This window comes from Lipomyces arxii (assembly GCF_038497795.1).
Source record: "Lipomyces arxii strain Phaff 12-163 unplaced genomic scaffold V1512scaffold_23, whole genome shotgun sequence".
Classification (NCBI taxonomy): Eukaryota; Fungi; Ascomycota; class Lipomycetes; order Lipomycetales; family Lipomycetaceae; genus Lipomyces; species Lipomyces arxii.
In genome coordinates this window covers 56,113-74,229 of record NW_027117722.1, presented here as the reverse complement: position 1 = coordinate 74,229, position 18,117 = coordinate 56,113, and the positions used below count along the sequence as shown (strand labels likewise).

At 44.0% G+C, this 18,117-nt stretch overlaps 8 protein-coding genes and 1 non-coding gene across 9 annotated transcripts; 4 read left to right on the top strand and 5 right to left on the bottom strand.

Annotated features, from left to right (window-relative positions):
* Positions 1–215: 215 nt before the first annotated feature.
* Positions 216–1,912, top strand: V1512DRAFT_212110 (Aspartate/glutamate/uridylate kinase; the record flags this gene model as incomplete). The annotated part of the gene is made up of 4 exons (XM_066913553.1): positions 216–325; positions 376–456; positions 508–697; positions 746–1,912. The coding sequence occupies 4 exons, from the start codon at positions 216–218 to the stop codon at positions 1,910–1,912; spliced, it is 1,548 nt and encodes a 515-aa protein (XP_066769651.1).
* A 41-nt stretch (positions 1,913–1,953) lies between these two features.
* V1512DRAFT_267198 (uncharacterized protein) lies at positions 1,954–2,672 on the bottom strand. Its single transcript, XM_066917233.1, has 3 exons — positions 2,552–2,672; positions 2,384–2,499; positions 1,954–2,322 (listed from the first exon to the last, which is right to left on the bottom strand). The coding sequence occupies exons 1-3, from the start codon at positions 2,588–2,590 to the stop codon at positions 2,169–2,171; spliced, it is 309 nt and encodes a 102-aa protein (XP_066769650.1). The 5' UTR covers positions 2,591–2,672; the 3' UTR covers positions 1,954–2,168.
* A 94-nt stretch (positions 2,673–2,766) lies between these two features.
* V1512DRAFT_267197 (armadillo-type protein) lies at positions 2,767–9,758 on the top strand. The gene is made up of 10 exons (XM_066917232.1): positions 2,767–3,290; positions 3,343–3,391; positions 3,446–3,508; positions 3,561–3,716; positions 3,761–5,542; positions 5,595–5,972; positions 6,023–8,262; positions 8,312–8,421; positions 8,472–9,146; positions 9,195–9,758. Exons 1-10 carry the CDS (start codon positions 2,917–2,919, stop codon positions 9,458–9,460), a joined length of 6,093 nt encoding a protein of 2,030 aa, XP_066769649.1. The 5' UTR covers positions 2,767–2,916; the 3' UTR covers positions 9,461–9,758.
* Positions 9,759–9,799: 41 nt separating this feature from the next.
* On the bottom strand, positions 9,800–9,917 carry V1512DRAFT_t56. The gene has a single exon. It is a non-coding gene; the product is annotated as a tRNA-Leu (tRNA).
* Positions 9,918–10,529: 612 nt separating this feature from the next.
* Positions 10,530–12,791, top strand: V1512DRAFT_267193 (acyltransferase ChoActase/COT/CPT). Its single transcript, XM_066917231.1, has 2 exons — positions 10,530–10,756; positions 10,803–12,791. The coding sequence occupies exons 1-2, from the start codon at positions 10,640–10,642 to the stop codon at positions 12,675–12,677; spliced, it is 1,992 nt and encodes a 663-aa protein (XP_066769648.1). The 5' UTR covers positions 10,530–10,639; the 3' UTR covers positions 12,678–12,791.
* On the bottom strand, positions 12,732–13,603 carry V1512DRAFT_83015 (uncharacterized protein). The gene has a single exon (XM_066918523.1). It carries the CDS (start codon positions 13,437–13,439, stop codon positions 12,786–12,788), a length of 654 nt encoding a protein of 217 aa, XP_066769647.1. The 5' UTR covers positions 13,440–13,603; the 3' UTR covers positions 12,732–12,785.
* Positions 13,467–14,990, bottom strand: V1512DRAFT_243011 (glycoprotease family-domain-containing protein). Its single transcript, XM_066914303.1, has 6 exons — positions 14,490–14,990; positions 14,350–14,446; positions 14,185–14,307; positions 13,802–14,137; positions 13,650–13,754; positions 13,467–13,603 (listed from the first exon to the last, which is right to left on the bottom strand). The coding sequence occupies exons 1-6, from the start codon at positions 14,896–14,898 to the stop codon at positions 13,573–13,575; spliced, it is 1,101 nt and encodes a 366-aa protein (XP_066769646.1). The 5' UTR covers positions 14,899–14,990; the 3' UTR covers positions 13,467–13,572.
* A 23-nt stretch (positions 14,991–15,013) lies between these two features.
* Positions 15,014–16,802, top strand: V1512DRAFT_267187 (Endonuclease/exonuclease/phosphatase). Its single transcript, XM_066917230.1, has 5 exons — positions 15,014–15,379; positions 15,425–15,470; positions 15,515–15,597; positions 15,646–15,960; positions 16,007–16,802. Exons 1-5 carry the CDS (start codon positions 15,107–15,109, stop codon positions 16,745–16,747), a joined length of 1,458 nt encoding a protein of 485 aa, XP_066769645.1. The 5' UTR covers positions 15,014–15,106; the 3' UTR covers positions 16,748–16,802.
* Positions 16,596–17,965, bottom strand: V1512DRAFT_267185 (nucleoside phosphorylase domain-containing protein). Its single transcript, XM_066917229.1, has 4 exons — positions 17,629–17,965; positions 17,505–17,580; positions 17,381–17,460; positions 16,596–17,338 (listed from the first exon to the last, which is right to left on the bottom strand). The coding sequence occupies exons 1-4, from the start codon at positions 17,843–17,845 to the stop codon at positions 16,794–16,796; spliced, it is 918 nt and encodes a 305-aa protein (XP_066769644.1). The 5' UTR covers positions 17,846–17,965; the 3' UTR covers positions 16,596–16,793.
* Positions 17,966–18,117: the final 152 nt, after the last annotated feature.

The following is an 18,117-nucleotide window of genomic DNA, read 5'->3' as shown; positions in this document are numbered from 1 at the left end:
TAAAAGCATTTCAACAAAAGAACCCTGACTCTGTCGAATCTTATCATATATTACAATTCAGAGCTAACATTTTAAACTCAGTGAAGCTATTTGAAAAGTTGAGAATAATAAATTCTGTGTGACATAAAAAGTTCTCCTTAATACCAATAATGCCTACAGTGTTCGATAGGCCGACATCGGCCAGCAGTACTCGGAGCGAGAACGGAAAAATTGATATGACAAGCAGTCAGACTTCTGATGCCGATAGTGGTTCATGGGTTATTCAGAAATTTGGTGGTACCAGTGTGGGCAAGTTCCCAGTAGAGATCGTGGATAAAATTGTGAAGTACGCTGCCTGGACAAGCACATGTTTGCGACTTGCTAACGAGACCAAAGGGCACATACTAAAGACTACCGGGTGGCTATCGTGTGTTCAGCCAGAAGCACTGATACAAAGGCTGAGGGCACTACAAATCGGTAAGTCCGGTCAAAATCAATCGTTCAATGATTACTAAGTCGGAAATTTAGGTTACTAAAAGCGGCCGAGCATGCACTTAAGAAAGGCTCTAATAAGCACGTTGAGGTTGTCAATCTTATCCGTAATGATCATGTTGATGTTGCTCGTAAGCTCATCAAGTCCGACGAAATCCTTGCAAATCTAGAGAGCTGTATCAATGAGGAGTGCGATTTGTTGACCCGATTTCTCAGTGCAGCTCAGGTATGCAAATTCGGTTTTTGCTTAAATATTTGTGCTAATAATCTGAAGATCATTGATGAGATCAGTCCGCGAACAAAAGACAGCATTATTGGCGCCGGTGAAAAGCTTAGTTGCTTGTTCATGACGAGTTTACTAAATGATCGTGGCGTTCCTGCGCAATATGTAAACCTCGATTCTATCATCCCTATTGGTTATTCTTCAAAGAAAGGCATAGATCAATCATTCTACGATTTAGTGGCTACCCAAATCAGCCAAAAAATTGTTGAGTGTGGCGACAAGGTTCCAGTTATTACTGGTTACTTTGGCGTTGTCCCGGGTGGTTTATTAGAAGCAATAGGCCGTGGTTACACTGATTTATGTGCTGCTTTGGCTGCAGTTGGAATTAACGCTGATGAGCTTCAAGTTTGGAAAGAGGTTGATGGTATTTTTACCGCCGATCCACGGAAGGTTGCTACTGCCAGACTTATCAGCATGATCACTCCAGATGAAGCTGCGGAGCTTACTTACTATGGGTCAGAAGTTATTCATCCATTCACTATGGAGCAAGTGATTCGGGCGCATATTCCTATTCGCATCAAAAATGTGGAAAATCCATCAGGCAATGGCACCATCATCTACCCTGACAATATTTCTAGAAAGGGTGATGTCACTCCACCGCACCCCCCTACTGCTCTAGAAAGAATTTCGTCATCTTTTTTCCATGCGAAGAGGAAAGAACCGACTGCTGTCACTGCAAAGCACGGAACCATAGTTTTGAACGTGCATTCAAATCGGAGGTTTCACTCACACGGATTTTTGGCTGAGATTTTTGGCATATTGCATAATTGGAAACTAGTGGTAGATCTTATTTCTACATCTGAAGTGCATGTGTCGATGGCGCTTCACTCTGACCTACAGGAACAAGATTTACATGAAGCTGTTGATGAGCTTAAAAAGCTGGGCTCAGTCGATGTCATTCGTGACATGACCATTGTCAGTTTGGTAGGAAAACAAATGAAACAGCTAGTTGGAATTGCTGGAAAAATGTTTTCTACTCTTGCAAGTGCTGGTATTAACATTGAAATGATTAGCCAAGGCGCAAGCGAGATAAATATTTCTTGTGTGATCCAAGAGAAAGATTCACTGAAAGCATTGAACGTTTTGCATCAGCATCTACTTTGCAACCCCTCCAGCGCAGACCTTTTGGATAACCGGCCATGGCTTTTATCAAATTAATTTTGATATGTATACTTAATTGGTAATGTTTTATGGCGCGGTTTATGAATTCGGTTATATTAAATTCAATTCGTTTTGATTTTATGAGTGTATAGGATTGCGCAAAATATAGATAAAATAAATATGGTTCATAGAAAATTCTTATCACATACCCCAGTCGCCAATTAAAAGTCATCATTATGCGTAACCTCATTCTGTAGTTTATCTATGAGATCGAGTAAGCTCGCGTAATGTCAACAAGTGTGAATTTGAGCCATCACATATTTTTTGAGTGAGTCGACTCAAGTGCAGCTGTAGACATTCCCTCTATATTGAGCTGTTGATCCCAATGTTTTAAAAAGATATACTGCTTAACTCTCTTATCCTGTTCTCTTATAGCTGCAGCAACAATACAGCTTGATCCCAAAAAACTCCATAAAGTATTAGCCGAGTTGTCGGGTATAATATGGCTATAATATGGCAAAACCTTACACTTTTACACCAACCGGTAGCGCCCTAAACTTTGTAGAAATATTATTTAGTGTAAATCCACCAAATGCTGCTATAACTGATCCCGTAAGAGCTCCATAAACCAATCCAGTTCTGACCTGTGGAATATATATTAGCTAAGCACGAGACTTTGTACTGTAAATCTCATACGACTGGGCCAATGTTCTTTTTTTCTTTAGCCCAATTCATACTATCATTACTACCCGCATAAACTATCAAGCAAGCCAGGTTGCTTGAATTTGTGCAGACCTATTATGGAATACGTCTGGACCAAGTTTGGCCGACGTCAATATTAAGGTTTGAACGTTAACCCCTGCCGCAATGACCGGCGCCTGCTCAGGGTTTTCGAGAAAAGCATAATAACTATCGCAATAGCAACTCCGTCAATTGCAAATCCAACACGACAGTATTCCTCGGTTCTTTGTAGGATTTGTGGAGTTTGTGGGACAAAGCTTTTTTACTTTAATCATCAGTGAGGCGTTCTAAGTTAGATCCAGATAGCAAACGAATCTGCCATGAATGAAGTGTCCAATTTAAGCAATGGATTTGCTCCAGTCTTACCGAGTCCATTGGACATGTCTAAGCTTGAATCATTAACAGTGGATAAACAAATATTTTATCTGTTTAGTTGGTTAAGTGACTTGCATCATTATCTACAAACTCTCGACAATGACGGGGCAACTATGCATCAAATGTTCGTCAAAACCGAGTTGGGCAAGCTTATTCCTTGTTCATCGCCGATATTAACACGTCCTATTCGCAATCTGGCCGGTAGATGCTATATTGATATATTTTTGAAAGGCGACCGCAAAACGTTGTTCGATGTCATCAATGATCTGCTCGATGCCCTGAACGCCGGCAAGGCCGATAAGAACATTGATTCAAAGTTGTGAGTATCCATGTGCTCAGGCGTGCCGTTATATGAACTAATGTCTTTATAGCTACCTGGTCCATGTAATTGGAGACGTTTTCGCGACTGCCGGTGATAGTGTACGTTGTTGCATTGGTTCATAGCGATTTCGAGAGTATATTTACACTTCTTAGATCATGTCAATGGCAGCTCATGCGGTGTTATCACTGATGCGAGTATTAAAGTACTCAAGCAATGTAAGCTTAGTTATCGGATTTGTTAAAACGGAACTGCTAACAGTAACCGTAGAATGCCGGCTACAGAGCTGCTATTTTCTATGCCATATCTCAGGTCTTTAGCCTATCTGGTTCTTTTGTTGACGAAAATCTTGCAAGAGATATGTGGAAGCAAGCCAGGCACGGTATTAGTGATAAGTCGATGATTGTCAGATCTGCCAGTCTTGATGTGAGTTTATGTGAATGTTCACGGGATCTAGTCTGATTACATAGTGTCTCCGAGAGATCGTTAAAAGCTGCTCGTATTTCGATAATACTTCGGATTTAGACAATCTAAAATCTATAGTTACGAAAGCATTTGACTCCACGCATGCGTCAGTGCGAAAGTCTGCTGCCGTTTGCTGGGCATCATCCTTATCGGTCGCAAGTGTGATCACAACTAGTGTCGTCGAGATTCCAGCCAAAAAGCAAAAGAGGCCGGTCCATGCTAATATAGATGAAGAAGGTGCTGGCACTCCCCCTCCACCGCAGCCTTTTAAAAGGGTTGTCCAACATGTTACTTACACTTTTGCAGATGTTCTTAAGGTGCTGGCAGGTGCTTATACTAAGCCAGGCGTTTCTGCTCGAGTCCGAGCTGGTGTAGTTGAAACCTACACTGAGTTCTTTTTTATTTGCGGAACTGTCGAAATCGAGTCACAGTATCTAGTAATCATAAAAAATTTTCTAGATGACTTGCTTTCAGACCAGCATATTACAAACAACCGCTTCAAAAAATTGTTATCACAGAGACATGTCCAGTTTTTACTGAATGAAATCATCGGGCAACAGCTGCTTGGAGAGAACGGACGCTTAAATGCAGTGAAAATTATTGTTCATGAGTTCTTAAAAAACTATCCGGTCGTTTTGAAGGATCAGTATGAGCCGTCGAAGTATGCACTTACCGGTGCAGTAAGTTCGTTGAAGTTCCTGGTGGAATCTCTTGGGTCAGCTATTGTATCGATGCATAATGTCGTCAGAGATGCTCTTCTTCCGATTCTACAGCATCCAAACTATACAGTTCAAATTGCTACAAGCTCATGTATTAGAGCACTGATCTTGCAAGTTCCTTCACAGTTGGTTGTCATAGCTACAGCAATTATGAACAGTCTCAATCGAGAAATTGCCGTTTTGAAAAGTCGCAGAACGTCTCCTGATGTTGCTGGTCGTTGCACAGGTTATGCCAGCTCCCTTGCTATCGTTATCGGTATCACCAATATGCGTCCCCAGTATGCGTCGTTAGATCTCACATCGCGGGTGTTTTCTTTAGCGACTTCTATTCTGAAAGCGAGCGCAAATGTTGACGTTCTTGTGTCGACAACTCAGATCCAAGTCGCATGGACTCTAATAAGTGGACTGATGTCGTTAGGTCCAAATTTTGTAAAGCTGCATCTTTCTCAGCTTTTGCTTCTGTGGAAGGCTGCTTTACCTAAGCCTCTGTCAAAAGATTCTGTTATGGATAAGAACTCGCTAGAGTATAGTTTTCTATTGCATGTTCGTGAATGCGCACTTTCTTCTGTGTTGGCATTTTTGCAGTTTAATTCCAAGCTACTGACTAGTGATGTTTCTAAGCGATTGTTTGTTATGTTGCAAAACACGACCGCTTTCCTGAATCTTGTTCTAGCAAAGGATGTTGTGGAAGATCCGAATATGCGACTTTCACAATCTTTACATTTAGTTGACTACGAAATGATGGTTAGAAGTCGCGTTTTTCAGTGCTACATCATGCTCATTGACATGCACCATGGTGAGGGTTTACAAGCCGATATAATAACTTCTGCCGTCTCTATTTTTGCTGATCCTGAAAACTATACATCGCCTCTTAGTACAACGATCGCTGCCAGCGCTGGCAATTATGAATCAGTGTGGGAAGTTGCAGATAACTATGCATATGGTGTCTGTAGCAAAGTTTCGGAGTTCAACACCGTTACTTACCAGTTTGAGAAATCATCTTTAGATGACGAGGGGGAACGAAGCTGGCTCTCAACTGATTCTTACACTTCCAGAATTGAGCAAATGGTAAGACTGATAGTCATATGCGTTTGAAACTGCTGCTAATGATGTTTTCTAGCTGCACGAGCCAGTGATAGGGTCAATGGAGCATGACTACATCTATCTGTTACAGCAAACTGAGTCGAGATCTGGCGTGGTTCCATGGCAGCATTATCCAAAAGCAGCTGCTACAGCTGTGGTCGATTATGCCATCGAGCTGTTTATTCTTCTTCTTCCTCTACAAACCGACAAGATTCAACAAAGCGTGCTAGAGCAAGTAGCATCTTTCATCTCGTCGTCCAGTCTTCAGCGAGATCCGGGCAGAAAGGCGGCAGTGACAGCAAATGTAGCTGTCGCAATCGCGGGTACATTAAAGTTGGTGTCTACAGTTAAGCATAATCCTAGAGTTCACTTGAATGACGAATTTGTGTTAAGCGTAATCATGGAAATGTTACGGGTAAGTCTAATCAGACTGAGTTTTGGTTCCAATGTCTGATTACGAATTAGATTGTTGTGTATACGAACGACCATTATTTGAAAGTGATTGGCGCTGATGCTGTTGGCCGTTTGTGTGTTATCGGTGGTACCCAGTTTACTAATGCCCAAGTGAAATACGTTGTTGATGAGATTGTTAAAAACCGTGACCCGGGTGCTCGGGCCGGGTTGACCTTGGCACTAGGTAGTATTCACCAGCATGTCGGTGGTATGGCGGCTGGATTTCATTTGAAGACAATAACTAGTATTCTCCTGTCGCTTAGTAATGATCCCCATCCTATGGTTCACTTTTGGGCATTAAGAGCACTATCTATAGTGACGGATTCTGCTGGACTTACATTTACCAGTCATGCTTCCACGACTATCAATATGTTGTCTAAGCTGTACCTTTCTGATACCCATAACGAGGAATGTGCCTCTGTGGTGTCGTCTAATCTGGAAGCCGAGTACTCTACTGCTTGGGTCATTGCGCACTGTATTGACGCTGTCATTGGTGCATTGGGCCCAGATTTGCAAGAATCTCCAAAAAATAGGGATATAATTACGTTACTAATTCGAGAGATTTCCAATGAGAGCTACCCATTTGCTGTTGTGGAAGCTATACGGTGCTACCAGCATGCAATTTTATTTGCCCCTCAATACTTTGACACTGCCGGCTTCTGTTTAAAATTGGTGAAGTATATTAACTCTCCAGTCAAAGATTTGAGTGACGCGGCAATTAATGGATATTATCAGCTCGCGAAGACAGATATGAATGCTGTATTTGCGTATACTGGAAGGGGTCTTGAAAGTTACTTCTGGCTGGCATTTGACATGACGCCTTGGCATGAAGGTTTGAGAGGAATCATTCTGAGCTGGCTCTCGCAAACTGGCGTGACCGAATCCCAACTATGGGTTGGAAGATGTCAAGCCATTTTGGTAAAAACGATTGCTAGGCGCAGGAAGCAACGAGGCAAACCCATCGCAAACCTTGATCGCAACAGTGGAGAGCCAGACTTGGTTGACGAAGAGGTTGCAGGGTTTGCATCAGTCGAATTTGGGCCTGGTGGACCTACTGGCGATACGCAAGCAAAAGCAGAAGGCAGTGAACCTTTGAAATGGCAAACACGTGTGTTTGCCTTACAGTGTATGATTGAAATGCTGCAGATGAACAAGAGTGTACCGGGTAATCTGGTGCCAAAGATTGGGGATATAATACGATCCGCGTTTTCGGCTTCAACGTCAAGCGTTTTGGAAATGCGACTGGTCGGAGTACGTTTGTTAGATGATATTTTGCAGATATTTGGCAAAATTCCTGACCCCGAGTTTGAAGAGTCTGCGCTGTTGGAGCAATTCCAAGCACAAATTGCTTCGGCGCTGACACCTGCATTTTCAGTCGATTCGTCTCCCGAGCTTGCTTCTGAGGCAATTAACGTATGCGCTGACTTTATTGGGAGCGGTATTGTTAAAGATGTAAGCCGGATGGGTCGTATTCTGAAATTGCTGGTTGGTGCATTAGAAAGTTGCCCTGCCGAAGGCGATGAAATCACTATGGGTGACTTGAAAAACTTGAGTGCTAATGCGCAAATCATGGTTAAGCTTGCCATGTTATCTGCATGGGCTGAGCTCCAGGTTGAGAGCAATGACCATAAGTTTCTACTAGATGTCACAAGTCCTCATGTCAAACAGCTGGCCCCGCTTTGGCTGACAGCGCTGAAGGAGTTTGCTCAGTTGCGGTTTGAGCCTGAGGCGGGTACGGGCAGTATATCCACGATGCTGTCTGGTCCGTTAGAGACTGCATATTCAGTTGGTTCTAAGGATGGAATTTTACAGTATTACGAGCAATCGTGGCTCAAGATTGTCGAGGCTATTGCCACGTTGATTGATCAAGAGCCAGAGCTTGTGATTGCTTCGTTGGATGAACGTCGCGGCACGACCATTCGCGGTGATGCGGACGAGACAACGGACGAGCCAACTGCTTTTTTTTTTGTACTGTTTGGAATTTGTTTTGAAGCTTTAGTCAAAGCACCAGGCGGAGATATGATGGCCAGCAAATCTGACATGCCGGCGATTTTGAATGCTCTGAAGAAGATCATGCGGCCTTCAGTCTGCGGTATTTCTATATACCAGGAAGCTGTTTTTGCTGAGACGATTGACTTGTTTGATCGTACAATCTTGACAGAAGGTTATGATTGTCAGGCGCCGTTGATTGAAATTCTTGAGACCATGTGTGTCAACCATCCGTCTGCTAAACGGAAATTCGAGACAGATATGTAAGTTTGCGTATGTTTTAGGGTTGTGTATTAGATGCTAATAGTTTAGCCATGGAAATGAGATTGTGGACGACGGTTTAAACCAGATGTTTGAGCTACTACGTGGTGTTATTCTTGTGTTGACTCAGCTTTATCCTGCAATTGCTGACTCACCAGCGAGTATGTGTTTTGTGCGATCGTGAGATATTGAGCTAATTTGGTTAATTCAGATCCAGAACCTATCACGGCTGATGTTGTCACAATTACAAAGCAAGCGATGAATGCCTTAAAGACAATGATGGAAAGTTTTCCCTTCAGCGTTCGACTTGACTTGTATGCATCATATCTGCATGTTTTCAGTTGTTTATTGGATACACCAGCATGTCAAGCCGCGGTTGTTCCTGCTCTACTTCCAAACTTGAAGGCGATATTGAAGAATGTGGTAAGCTCGTGCAACGAAACTGACGCGGAAACATTTGGTCAGATTTTGCAGGAAATTAGAAGTTTTTTTGCGCTGCTGATTTCCAAATTGGAACAGATGGGTCTGGCAAGGCATGCGGAGGGTATTGCATTGCGTCGAAATTGCTTGCTGTGTATTGTGGTTGTGATTGCGAGCTGCGAAACAATTTTGTCTGCAAGTGATCCTTTAATTGAAGACTGCTGCAGCGTGATTGTGGATTCGTTCAACACGCCTGAAGTTGCGACCGTTGCGTCGCAATGCGCTCAGTCACTGTTAATTACGTCTAGTCGGAGCTCGTTTACGCAGATGTTGGGCCGACAGTTACTTCCTCAGCTTGTTTCTCTCGTGACAAAGGATGTGTATCTTTCTGATTCTGGCGAGGAAATGTCGAAGCTAGTGTGTGATATTTTGGTTGCCTTTATCAAAAGTTTGGACGGTGATCGAGGTTCGCATTCTGCAATTAGTTATAGAGATTTTTCTGACGTTAATATAGTAGCTCCAGCTATGGCTGTTTGTATACCGGTTATTTTGTTCAGTGTTAAAGAGGAAGATATAGATTCTTCTCAGCAGAGAAAACAGCTGCTCGCGTTGGCTGAGGTTGACAGACTATCGTTCAAGTCAGTGGTGTCAAAGCTTTCAATTCAGCAGCGGTTGCAACTCGAACGACTGCTGCGACAGGGAGCTCCTGCGCGAACACAACGTGACGACGATTTGAGTCTGACGCCGAGCATTCAGTTGAAGACTAGTTTTGCATTTTAGTCACAGAAAATAGCTGTGATGAAGTACGAAATGACGATTATATTTTAATCCATGATTTATGTACAGTACTCTAAAAAGTCGAATTTGATTTTGAGTTGAATCGTGTAAGTTAAAAGAACTTCTATAATTATTTATTTATCTGGCAAAATGTACTTTAAAAACCTCACATCACTATTATACTTTTATAGCCGCGCACATATAATTTATAAACGGTTTGTCTGATACTTTTACCAGAAATTGTTTTGTCAATTTGTTTTTTGTAACTCCTTTATTAGCAGTTTAGTCAAACGGAATTAGAATCAATAAAATAATATTTTAAAAATAAATTAAAAAAAATAATGAGAGCCACGAGATTCGAACTCGCGCATCCGAAGATATCAGAGAATTTGGGCGTTCAGTAAGTTAGCTAAACGCTGATACCTAAATCTGACGCCATAGACCACTCGGCCAAGCTCCCCATCGTAACCAAAACTTTGACACTGATCCACTATAATCCCAAATCTCGCATTTGCTAAAAAAAGAACGTTTTTGGAGTGATGCTTAGGAAATAATGGTTATAGATGTATTTTTGTATGTTCACATTAGACTCCAAAACAATTCAAAATAAATCAACCAAGTGAATGATGACAAAAGCATATTGTAGCAAAAATAATAAATTTTTAGAAGTAGAAACTAATAGACAAAACAGCGTAGCAGTAGAAATGCTGCAGGTGCTTGCCCCAGAATAGACATCAAATAATCGCTGTTAACTAAAAAATCGCAGCAACAAATATATGCACCCGTTATATGTCATATTATACGTTATAATATACTTGATAGTAAATTCTATGTAGTACATTCTGTGTAGGATATAACAAAAATGAGAACATTATAACGATAACGATAGTTAAATCGAACGCAGCCTCGGTTTAAGCTAGTTGGCACCTCTGTTCCGTTTAAGCATGAGACGCAAAGATGACCAATTCAACTGACACGATTGAATGACATTTTTACGCCTCTTGTTTTGGGTGGGTGGGTGTGAATGTAGATCATGCGGCGGATGAAAGCGTGGAGAAGAAACCCCACAATAGAAAGAGCCGCCCCGTTGCCCCGCATAAAATTCACGTGCTTCGACTCCGTCCGTCCATTTTTGACGCGATGTCATCGGTCCGAAACCACTTTATTTTATATTCACTTTAAATGCCCAGTTCTCCCCCCACCAAATCACTCTCAAGTACTTCGAATAACACTCCTATGTTACGTGTCAATATGCGTCAGTTGTCTTATAATAGACTTTGCGGAATCACAAAGGCAAAAGTATGTCTTCTATTTAGACTTTCATGTGATAGTCCTAATTCAACAGATGTTACCGCGGCCATTCGGAACAGTTTCAATAAACAAATCGGCTGCTACTGCAGCAGCTGTTCCAAAGCAGGAGCATGCTTATGTTGAAGATATCACAGCGGGTAAAATGCTTCGATTCCAAGAATCGTTGCCGCGACTGCCAGTGCCGTCATTGAAAGATACCGCGGCAGTATACCTCAAATCCGTACACCCAATAGTTAGTCCAGAACAGTTCAGGAACACGGTCAATGTGGTTCAGAAGTTCATTTCAGATCAAGGCGAGGGGCCGGCGCTTCAGAAACGACTGTTGGCTAAAGCCACTGATCCGAATGTCAAGAATTGGGTATATGACTGGTGGAATGATGCCGCGTATATGTCTTATCGTGACCCTGTTGTTCCGTATGTTTCTTACTTTTATGGGCACAAAGACGATCCCGTGCGAAAGACAGCTGCGTCTCGAGGTGCTGCGATTGTCACTGCGGCATTAGATTTTAAGATGTTGGTGGACTCAAAAAATCTTGAACCAGAGTACTTAAAGAGAAGACCATTGTGTATGGATTCATACAAATGGATGTTTAATGCTTGCCGCATTCCTGCTCCTGGATCAGATCACGCTGTCAAGTATTCACCAGAAAGCCCCGAAAACAAGACTATAACTGTGATCCGCAAAAACAGATTTTACGATTTGCCATATGAAGTTGACGGTGTCCAACTGTCGACTGCTGAACTTGAAGCTCAACTTGCGAAGATCATCGCAGACGCAGATGCGCAACCCAAAGCTCCGGCAGTTGGTGCAATTTCGTCTGCAAATCGAGACAGAGAAGTCGTGTACAGAAATCACTTAAGGTCAGATCCGACAAATGCGAAGTTGCTTGCACGCGTGGAAGCTTCGGCGTTTGTACTCGCTCTGGACGATGGCACTTCGCCTTCTTCTCTTACCGAGCGCGCTCATCAATTTTGGCACGGAGACGGTGCAAATAGATGGTATGACAAGCCATGCCAGTTTATCGTGTGCGACAACGGCGTCTCCGGTTTTATGGGCGAACATTCAATGATGGACGGTACTCCAACCTGCAGATTGAACGATTATGTGTGCGATGTTATTCTGAACAACAAGGTTTCCCATGGATCCAGTTTACGCCAGCTTCCGCCGCCGCAAGAGCTAAAGTTTTCTGTTTCTGATATTGTTCAAGCTGATCTTGCTGAAGCGCAAGAAGCGTTTAAGAAAGAAATTGGTTTGCATGAAGTTGAGGTTCTTGCCTATACTCGATTTGGCAAAGACTTGATCAAGACATTTAAGGCTTCCCCAGATGCTTACGTCCAAATGGCGTTACAGCTTGCTCATTATCGGATGTTTGGTTGTCTAAGACCGACATACGAGTCGGCCACAACACGCCAGTACCAACTCGGTAGGACAGAAGTGTGTCGGTCAGCTTCTGACGATGCCCTAAGCTTTGTCGAGGCATTTGGAAAGACCGACGTGTCGCCGTCAGAAAAGGTTGCGTTGATGCGTCAAGCTATGAATGCACATGTGGAGTACGTTGGAGCCGCGACAGCAGGGTTTGGCTGTGACCGACATTTGTTTGGGCTAAAAAATCTTGTTGACAAGGGGTCACCGATGCCAGAGATTTTCACTGATCCAACGTATGGGTTCTCAACGACGTGGATATTTTCGACGTCACAGCTTAGTAGTGAATTTTTCAATGCCTATGGCTGGTCGCAAGTCACCGACAAGGGATTTGGAATTGCGTACATGATCAACGGGGGATCTCTGCAATTCAATGTGTGTTCAAAGTTTCAAAACTCACCTGAACTGTCAAGGCAAATAGGCAAGGCGTTGGATGACATGGCAGATATGTTCCAAACTGCGGAACCGCCCAAGGCCAAGCTGTAGTGTTGGTCTATTACTATGTGCATTATGAGTAAACAATACAGTTGCAAAGTAAATAACAAAAGAACACTTTTGAACGCCGAATTTCCAATACAAATAAGTAAAAATGCATTACACGTTAAATCTGACTGATCGCTTTGGCTTGACATGTTCAATCTCGTCCCGGTCAACCGCAGCAGATTTTCCAAGCTTTCGCTTCGAGCGCTTGATTTCTCTCTTTTTGCTTTCAAGCTTGCTAACCTTCTCAGCCTCGCGTTTCTCAATTTCATTCCGTTTGGCTTCCCGAACTTCTTCGAGCTGCTTTGCCCGTTCAATCTTAGTCGCAAACGCCTCATCCATGCGCGCAGTGACCACGCTCAACACTTTGCTCAGCGTATCAGCATCGTCTGCAAATACTTTACCCTTCTTTCCTCTTCTGTGAATGATACCAGCCGGTTTAAGCGCCGTGTTGAGCTGCAGTTCTGGCTCCTTGGCCGGTTTCTTAGCCGGTTTACCCTGCTGCTTGCGTTTGAGTGCGTCTGCCTGCATTCGCGCTGCAGTACGTTTCTGACCTAGAGCACGCTTGTCAACGCGAACATTCCCCAGCGGGCCATGCGTCTTGACGTTACGCATCTTGCGCTTTACGCCGCGGTCGGCTGGGAAAGGTCGTACGTGGGCAGATAGCGCGTTAGACGCAGTCAAATCGGATGCTGGCGCTGCATTGACCATTGGCTTCTGGCCTCGTGGTAATCGTTTTCCGGTCTTTTTGAACTTTCGTGGGACCATTTTTTTATATGTGTGTTGGATGTGATGTGTGGAAGAGTTTTCGACAATTATGTTTTAAAGTAGAAAAAAATAATACGAGGCCGGGTAACTTCAGGAGTTTAAGATTATTAAGGTTTTACTCCTGAACTGTAATTTATCGCCAAGCAACAAATACCTCGTCGGTTCTGAAATGTGTTAGTACTGAGCAGTCCACAAAAGTGAAGGAAGTACCTGAAGCGCTGAGTACAGACCGAGTCTTCTAATGCAGTACGGTATCCAGTTTCATACGCAAGTAAACCGGCATGAGCAATCATGATGCCATTGTCAATACAAAATCTAGTTTGTATCAGCAGAATTCCCTAGGTTTTGTGTTCCAGACCCACCGTTCATCTGTAGCGTAGACGTCACCGCCTCTATCACGAGCCATTATACCCATCATGTTCTGTAGGCGTTCGTTGCAGCCCACGCCGCCGACAATGAGGACTTGTTGGCTGCCGACATGTGCCATTGCGCGCTCGGTGATTTCGACAAGCATGGCAAAGATGGTTTCTTGAAGAGAGAAGCACAGATCTTCGCGAGTAATTTGCTCACTGTCATCGGCAAATCGTGGTTTGCCGCTAAAGACGTCGGCCGCGATGCCATCGATGTAAGCTAGAATACCGGACATGGAGACGTCCATGCCTTTGACCGTATACGGCAGTTCGACGTAGTGTTTTCCTCTGTGGATTGTTAGAAAAAGTCAACGTACTCATGCGTAACTGCATACTTTTGTGCTAAAAGTTCAATGTTGTAACCAGGACTTGGGTCATTTGGGATCTGTAAAGTACGCGCGAACCGGTCAAGACAATTTCCGACTGCGATATCCAATGTTTCGCCGAAAATTCGATATCTACCTATTAATACTACTTTTTAATATCACAAATTAGGCTACCTTTGATGCGAATAAGCAATAACTTGAGTGTTTCCACCGGAAACGTACAACACAACCGGATTATCTGCGCCAGTAATTTCTCGTCCCATTTCAATGTCTATACTGGTCAGTACTGCGGAGTATACGTGACAAAGACGTACGTCCAACACAGTGATTAACTCCTACAAGCGGCTTATCCCACATCAAACAGATAGTTCTGGCCGCAATAGCCACGCTCTGCAGAGGCGCGCCCATGCCGGGTCCTTGCGTGAAGCAGACGCAATCAATGTCGTCAACCGTGAGCTCGCTCTGTAGAATCGCTTCCTTCACAAGTTTAACCACAAACGACCGATGATGTTTTGCTGTGTCGCGCGGGAGAAAACCTTCGCCTGGAGGTGTGATGTATGTGTGTCTAATGTTTGACAAAATCTCGGCCGGCGGACGCGGTGAAGTCTTGTTTGGCCGGGGGAAGTGTCTGATGATGCCGACACCAAGTTTGTTAGCCGAGCCTTCTAGACCAATTGCGACCATTGGCCGATCAAACACTGGCATTTCTTGTCTGATTGGCATTTTGTGCTTGCAAATGTGAGTATTTCAAGTGAGCGATGGATTTTGGTCATTAAAAAGTTCGTGCGGCGCCGCAATGCCCAATTTGGGTCTTGATATACAAATATACTATCTTTATTCAAGCAAAATAATGCCCTCAAATCACTAACTCGTTTTGCTTTTACGTTCAAGTAGACGATATAAGCAGATTGTATTTTTAAGATTTGCGTCAATGGACACTGAAGAGCTAGAAATGCCAAAATCAAAGCCCGCAAAGGTTGCAAAGAAAAATGCAAAGCCGGATTTTGTGACGCCGGAGTACATTGCAGAGCAGAGGGCGAAGCGGGAACAGATCAAGCTGGAAAAGGCAAAGAAGAATGCAGAGATGGGGATCTTGCCACCAGAACCGGTTTTTGACACCAATTTCATTAAGCGGCCAATGCTGTCTGTTCAGAATACTGATATTGATGGAGACGGTGCTATAGTCAAGATTATGACATATAATGTATGCCTATGTTGCTTTGTAGTAGGGAATCTCTAAACAGGATAGGTACTCGGACAAGCATTGATCAGACGAAAACTGTTTCCGACAAATGGTACAATTAAATAGCAAATTTAGTTGCATTGACTGACCGGACAGGCGACATGTTGAAGTGGAAATGGCGAGCCAAAGTGCTTTTTTCCGAATTGAAGTACTATGATGCTGATCTTATGTGCCTCCAGGTTTGTGTTATAGTGCAATATTTGCGGTGAAACATCTGACAATACCAGGAAGTAGATTTGGCTCATCTGGATACGGTTTACAAGCCCAAAATGGCCAACTTAGGGTACGACACGATGTATCATTGCGGCGAGCGAAAAAATCATGGACTGTTGATTTGTTGGAAAAATTCGGTGTTTGGGTTGGTCGACAGTGCCGTTGTGGACTATGACAACGATACAGGTTACGATCCGGCGGACCAGTCTGGCGTTTTGACAGTGCCTCAGACCAAAACACGAAACGTCGGTCTAATTGTCGCGCTGAAGTTCAAGGCCGGGGATCACGGATTGGTCATTGGGACGACGCATTTGTTTTGGCATCCATACGTAAGTTGTTTGCAGAATGAACTTAATCAATTGCTTAAAGGATCAGGGGACATTTGAACGTACGCGGCAGAGTGCAGTATTGGTTCGGAACACAAAGTCGTTTGCGACAAAGTTTCCAAATTGGCCGGTGTTTCTGGCCGGTGACTTTAATAGTCTGCCGTTTGATGCTCCGTATCTAGCGCTAACGCGACCCAAGGGCCAGCGCTTAACGGATCACGCTTATGAGATTTTACGAGAGAGCGCAGAGCATGAATATACTAAAAAGGACGAAGAAGAAGCGCCAGAGGATGATGATGCGCTCGATAACCCGGAGCCTGCGCCCGAACCAGAGCCAGTGGCAGTTGAAGAAAAAGTCGAGCCAGCAAAACCGAAGGTACTTGAGGAGTTCACGCCGTCGACAGACGGAATGGAAGGATTGCAGGATCGCAAGAAGGAAGTTGTGGTGGCTGGTAAAAGTAGCATTGACGACATTATGGCGCTGCACGACAACAACAACGCACAGATGACGAGCTTGTACGGTAAGTACTACCGGCACGCCCATCCCGAGAACGCGGACGTCGATGTTCGGAATGGCGAGCCTACGTTTTCGAACTGGGCGTTTGCGTGGCGCGGCCTGCTGGACTACATTTTTGTTATGAATAGTTACGTGGACAATATTGACGTGTTGGAGTTACTGAGAATGCCATTGCCAACCGAGATGGGCGATGAGCCAAGTGGGCAGCCTAGAGAAGGGCAGTATCCAAGTGACCATTTATGTTTGATGGCCAAAATTAGGACTAAACTGTAAATAGACTGTAAATAACGTATAGAGCACAATGACTATAATGCAAAATCTATAAAGATTTTATGGTTTCAAGTACAAGTTCACGCATGTCATGGCCAGCCAGACGAGCAGCTTCAATGACTTCTTCATGATTTGCCTTTCCCGCCGCCGGATCCAGGTCCAATCCGTCCGCGACGCGCGGCATGGGCGCGGTGACGACTTCGTTTGTGATGAGACTGATTGCCAGAACTTTCAAGCCCGAATGTCTCGCAATGATGATTTCAGGCACGGTCGACATGCCGACCGCGTCTGCGCCCATGAGTTTCAACATGCGAGACTCTGCCCTTGTCTCGTAAGTCGGGCCGGAAACAAAAACGTACACGCCTTCGTGCACCGGTCTGGTGAGTTTCAATGTTGCAGACGCAGCGAAGAATTTTTTGCGCAGGTCAAGATCATAAGCATCGCTGAGAGCTAGGAATCGCGGACCGAACAGAGGGTCGTTTGCACCTTTAAGTGGATGCCAGCCAGCAAGACCTGGGAGGTTGATGTGGTCGTTGATGACCATTAAATCTCCAACCCTGTAGTCTGAATTTAGACCGCCGGCGGCATTCGTCACTGTGTTGTTAGAGGGGCTGGCTGTTGAAGGAGACGACATACCGACTAAGGTCTTGATGCCCATGACGGCAAAGACACGAACAGGGAAAACAGAAATATCAAATGGGTTACCTTCGTAAAAACTAATAGTCAGCACTTTCAAATTGGCATCTTAAAAGGGTCATACTGAATTCTGCCGACCATGCAAACCGCAGGCACATGGCCAAAGTATCCAAACACGAGCTTTCCGGCATGTCCATCCACTACTCAATTAGTCCCCAAACTATTCCACAGCAAACATCAATTGATACCAGTTGTCAGAGGAAAGTACGGCAAGTCAGAAAACGCGATTTCTGCCTGAGGACTGGCAGTCAATGCGTCGGCCAAATGGTGCAGTCCTGATCCACAAATCACGGCGACCTGGGGCTTGTGCAGCTCAGCCGGAACCCGGTCACGAATGTAGTCCACGACAACTGTTGCGCGCTCTGTCAGCGTCGTGTCAATGTCTGATTCAGACGATTCAGACATGTCTTTATATGGTCTATGTGAGTTAAAGCTCTTGATGAGGTGAAGCGGCTCGGATTTCTGAGGGTCTGGAGACGTGCCGGCGCCAATGGCTATGTACAACTACGAGCAGAATTATTGAGAGGAAACGAATAAAATACAATTCAAATTAATGACATTGAATGCAATTAAAATAGATACACTAAACCCTTAAAGTTTGTAAAAATACACTAGACCCTTATGCATTGTCAGCCAGCACAAGACTTAAATGCAAATAAAACTGCGTATATGCCATA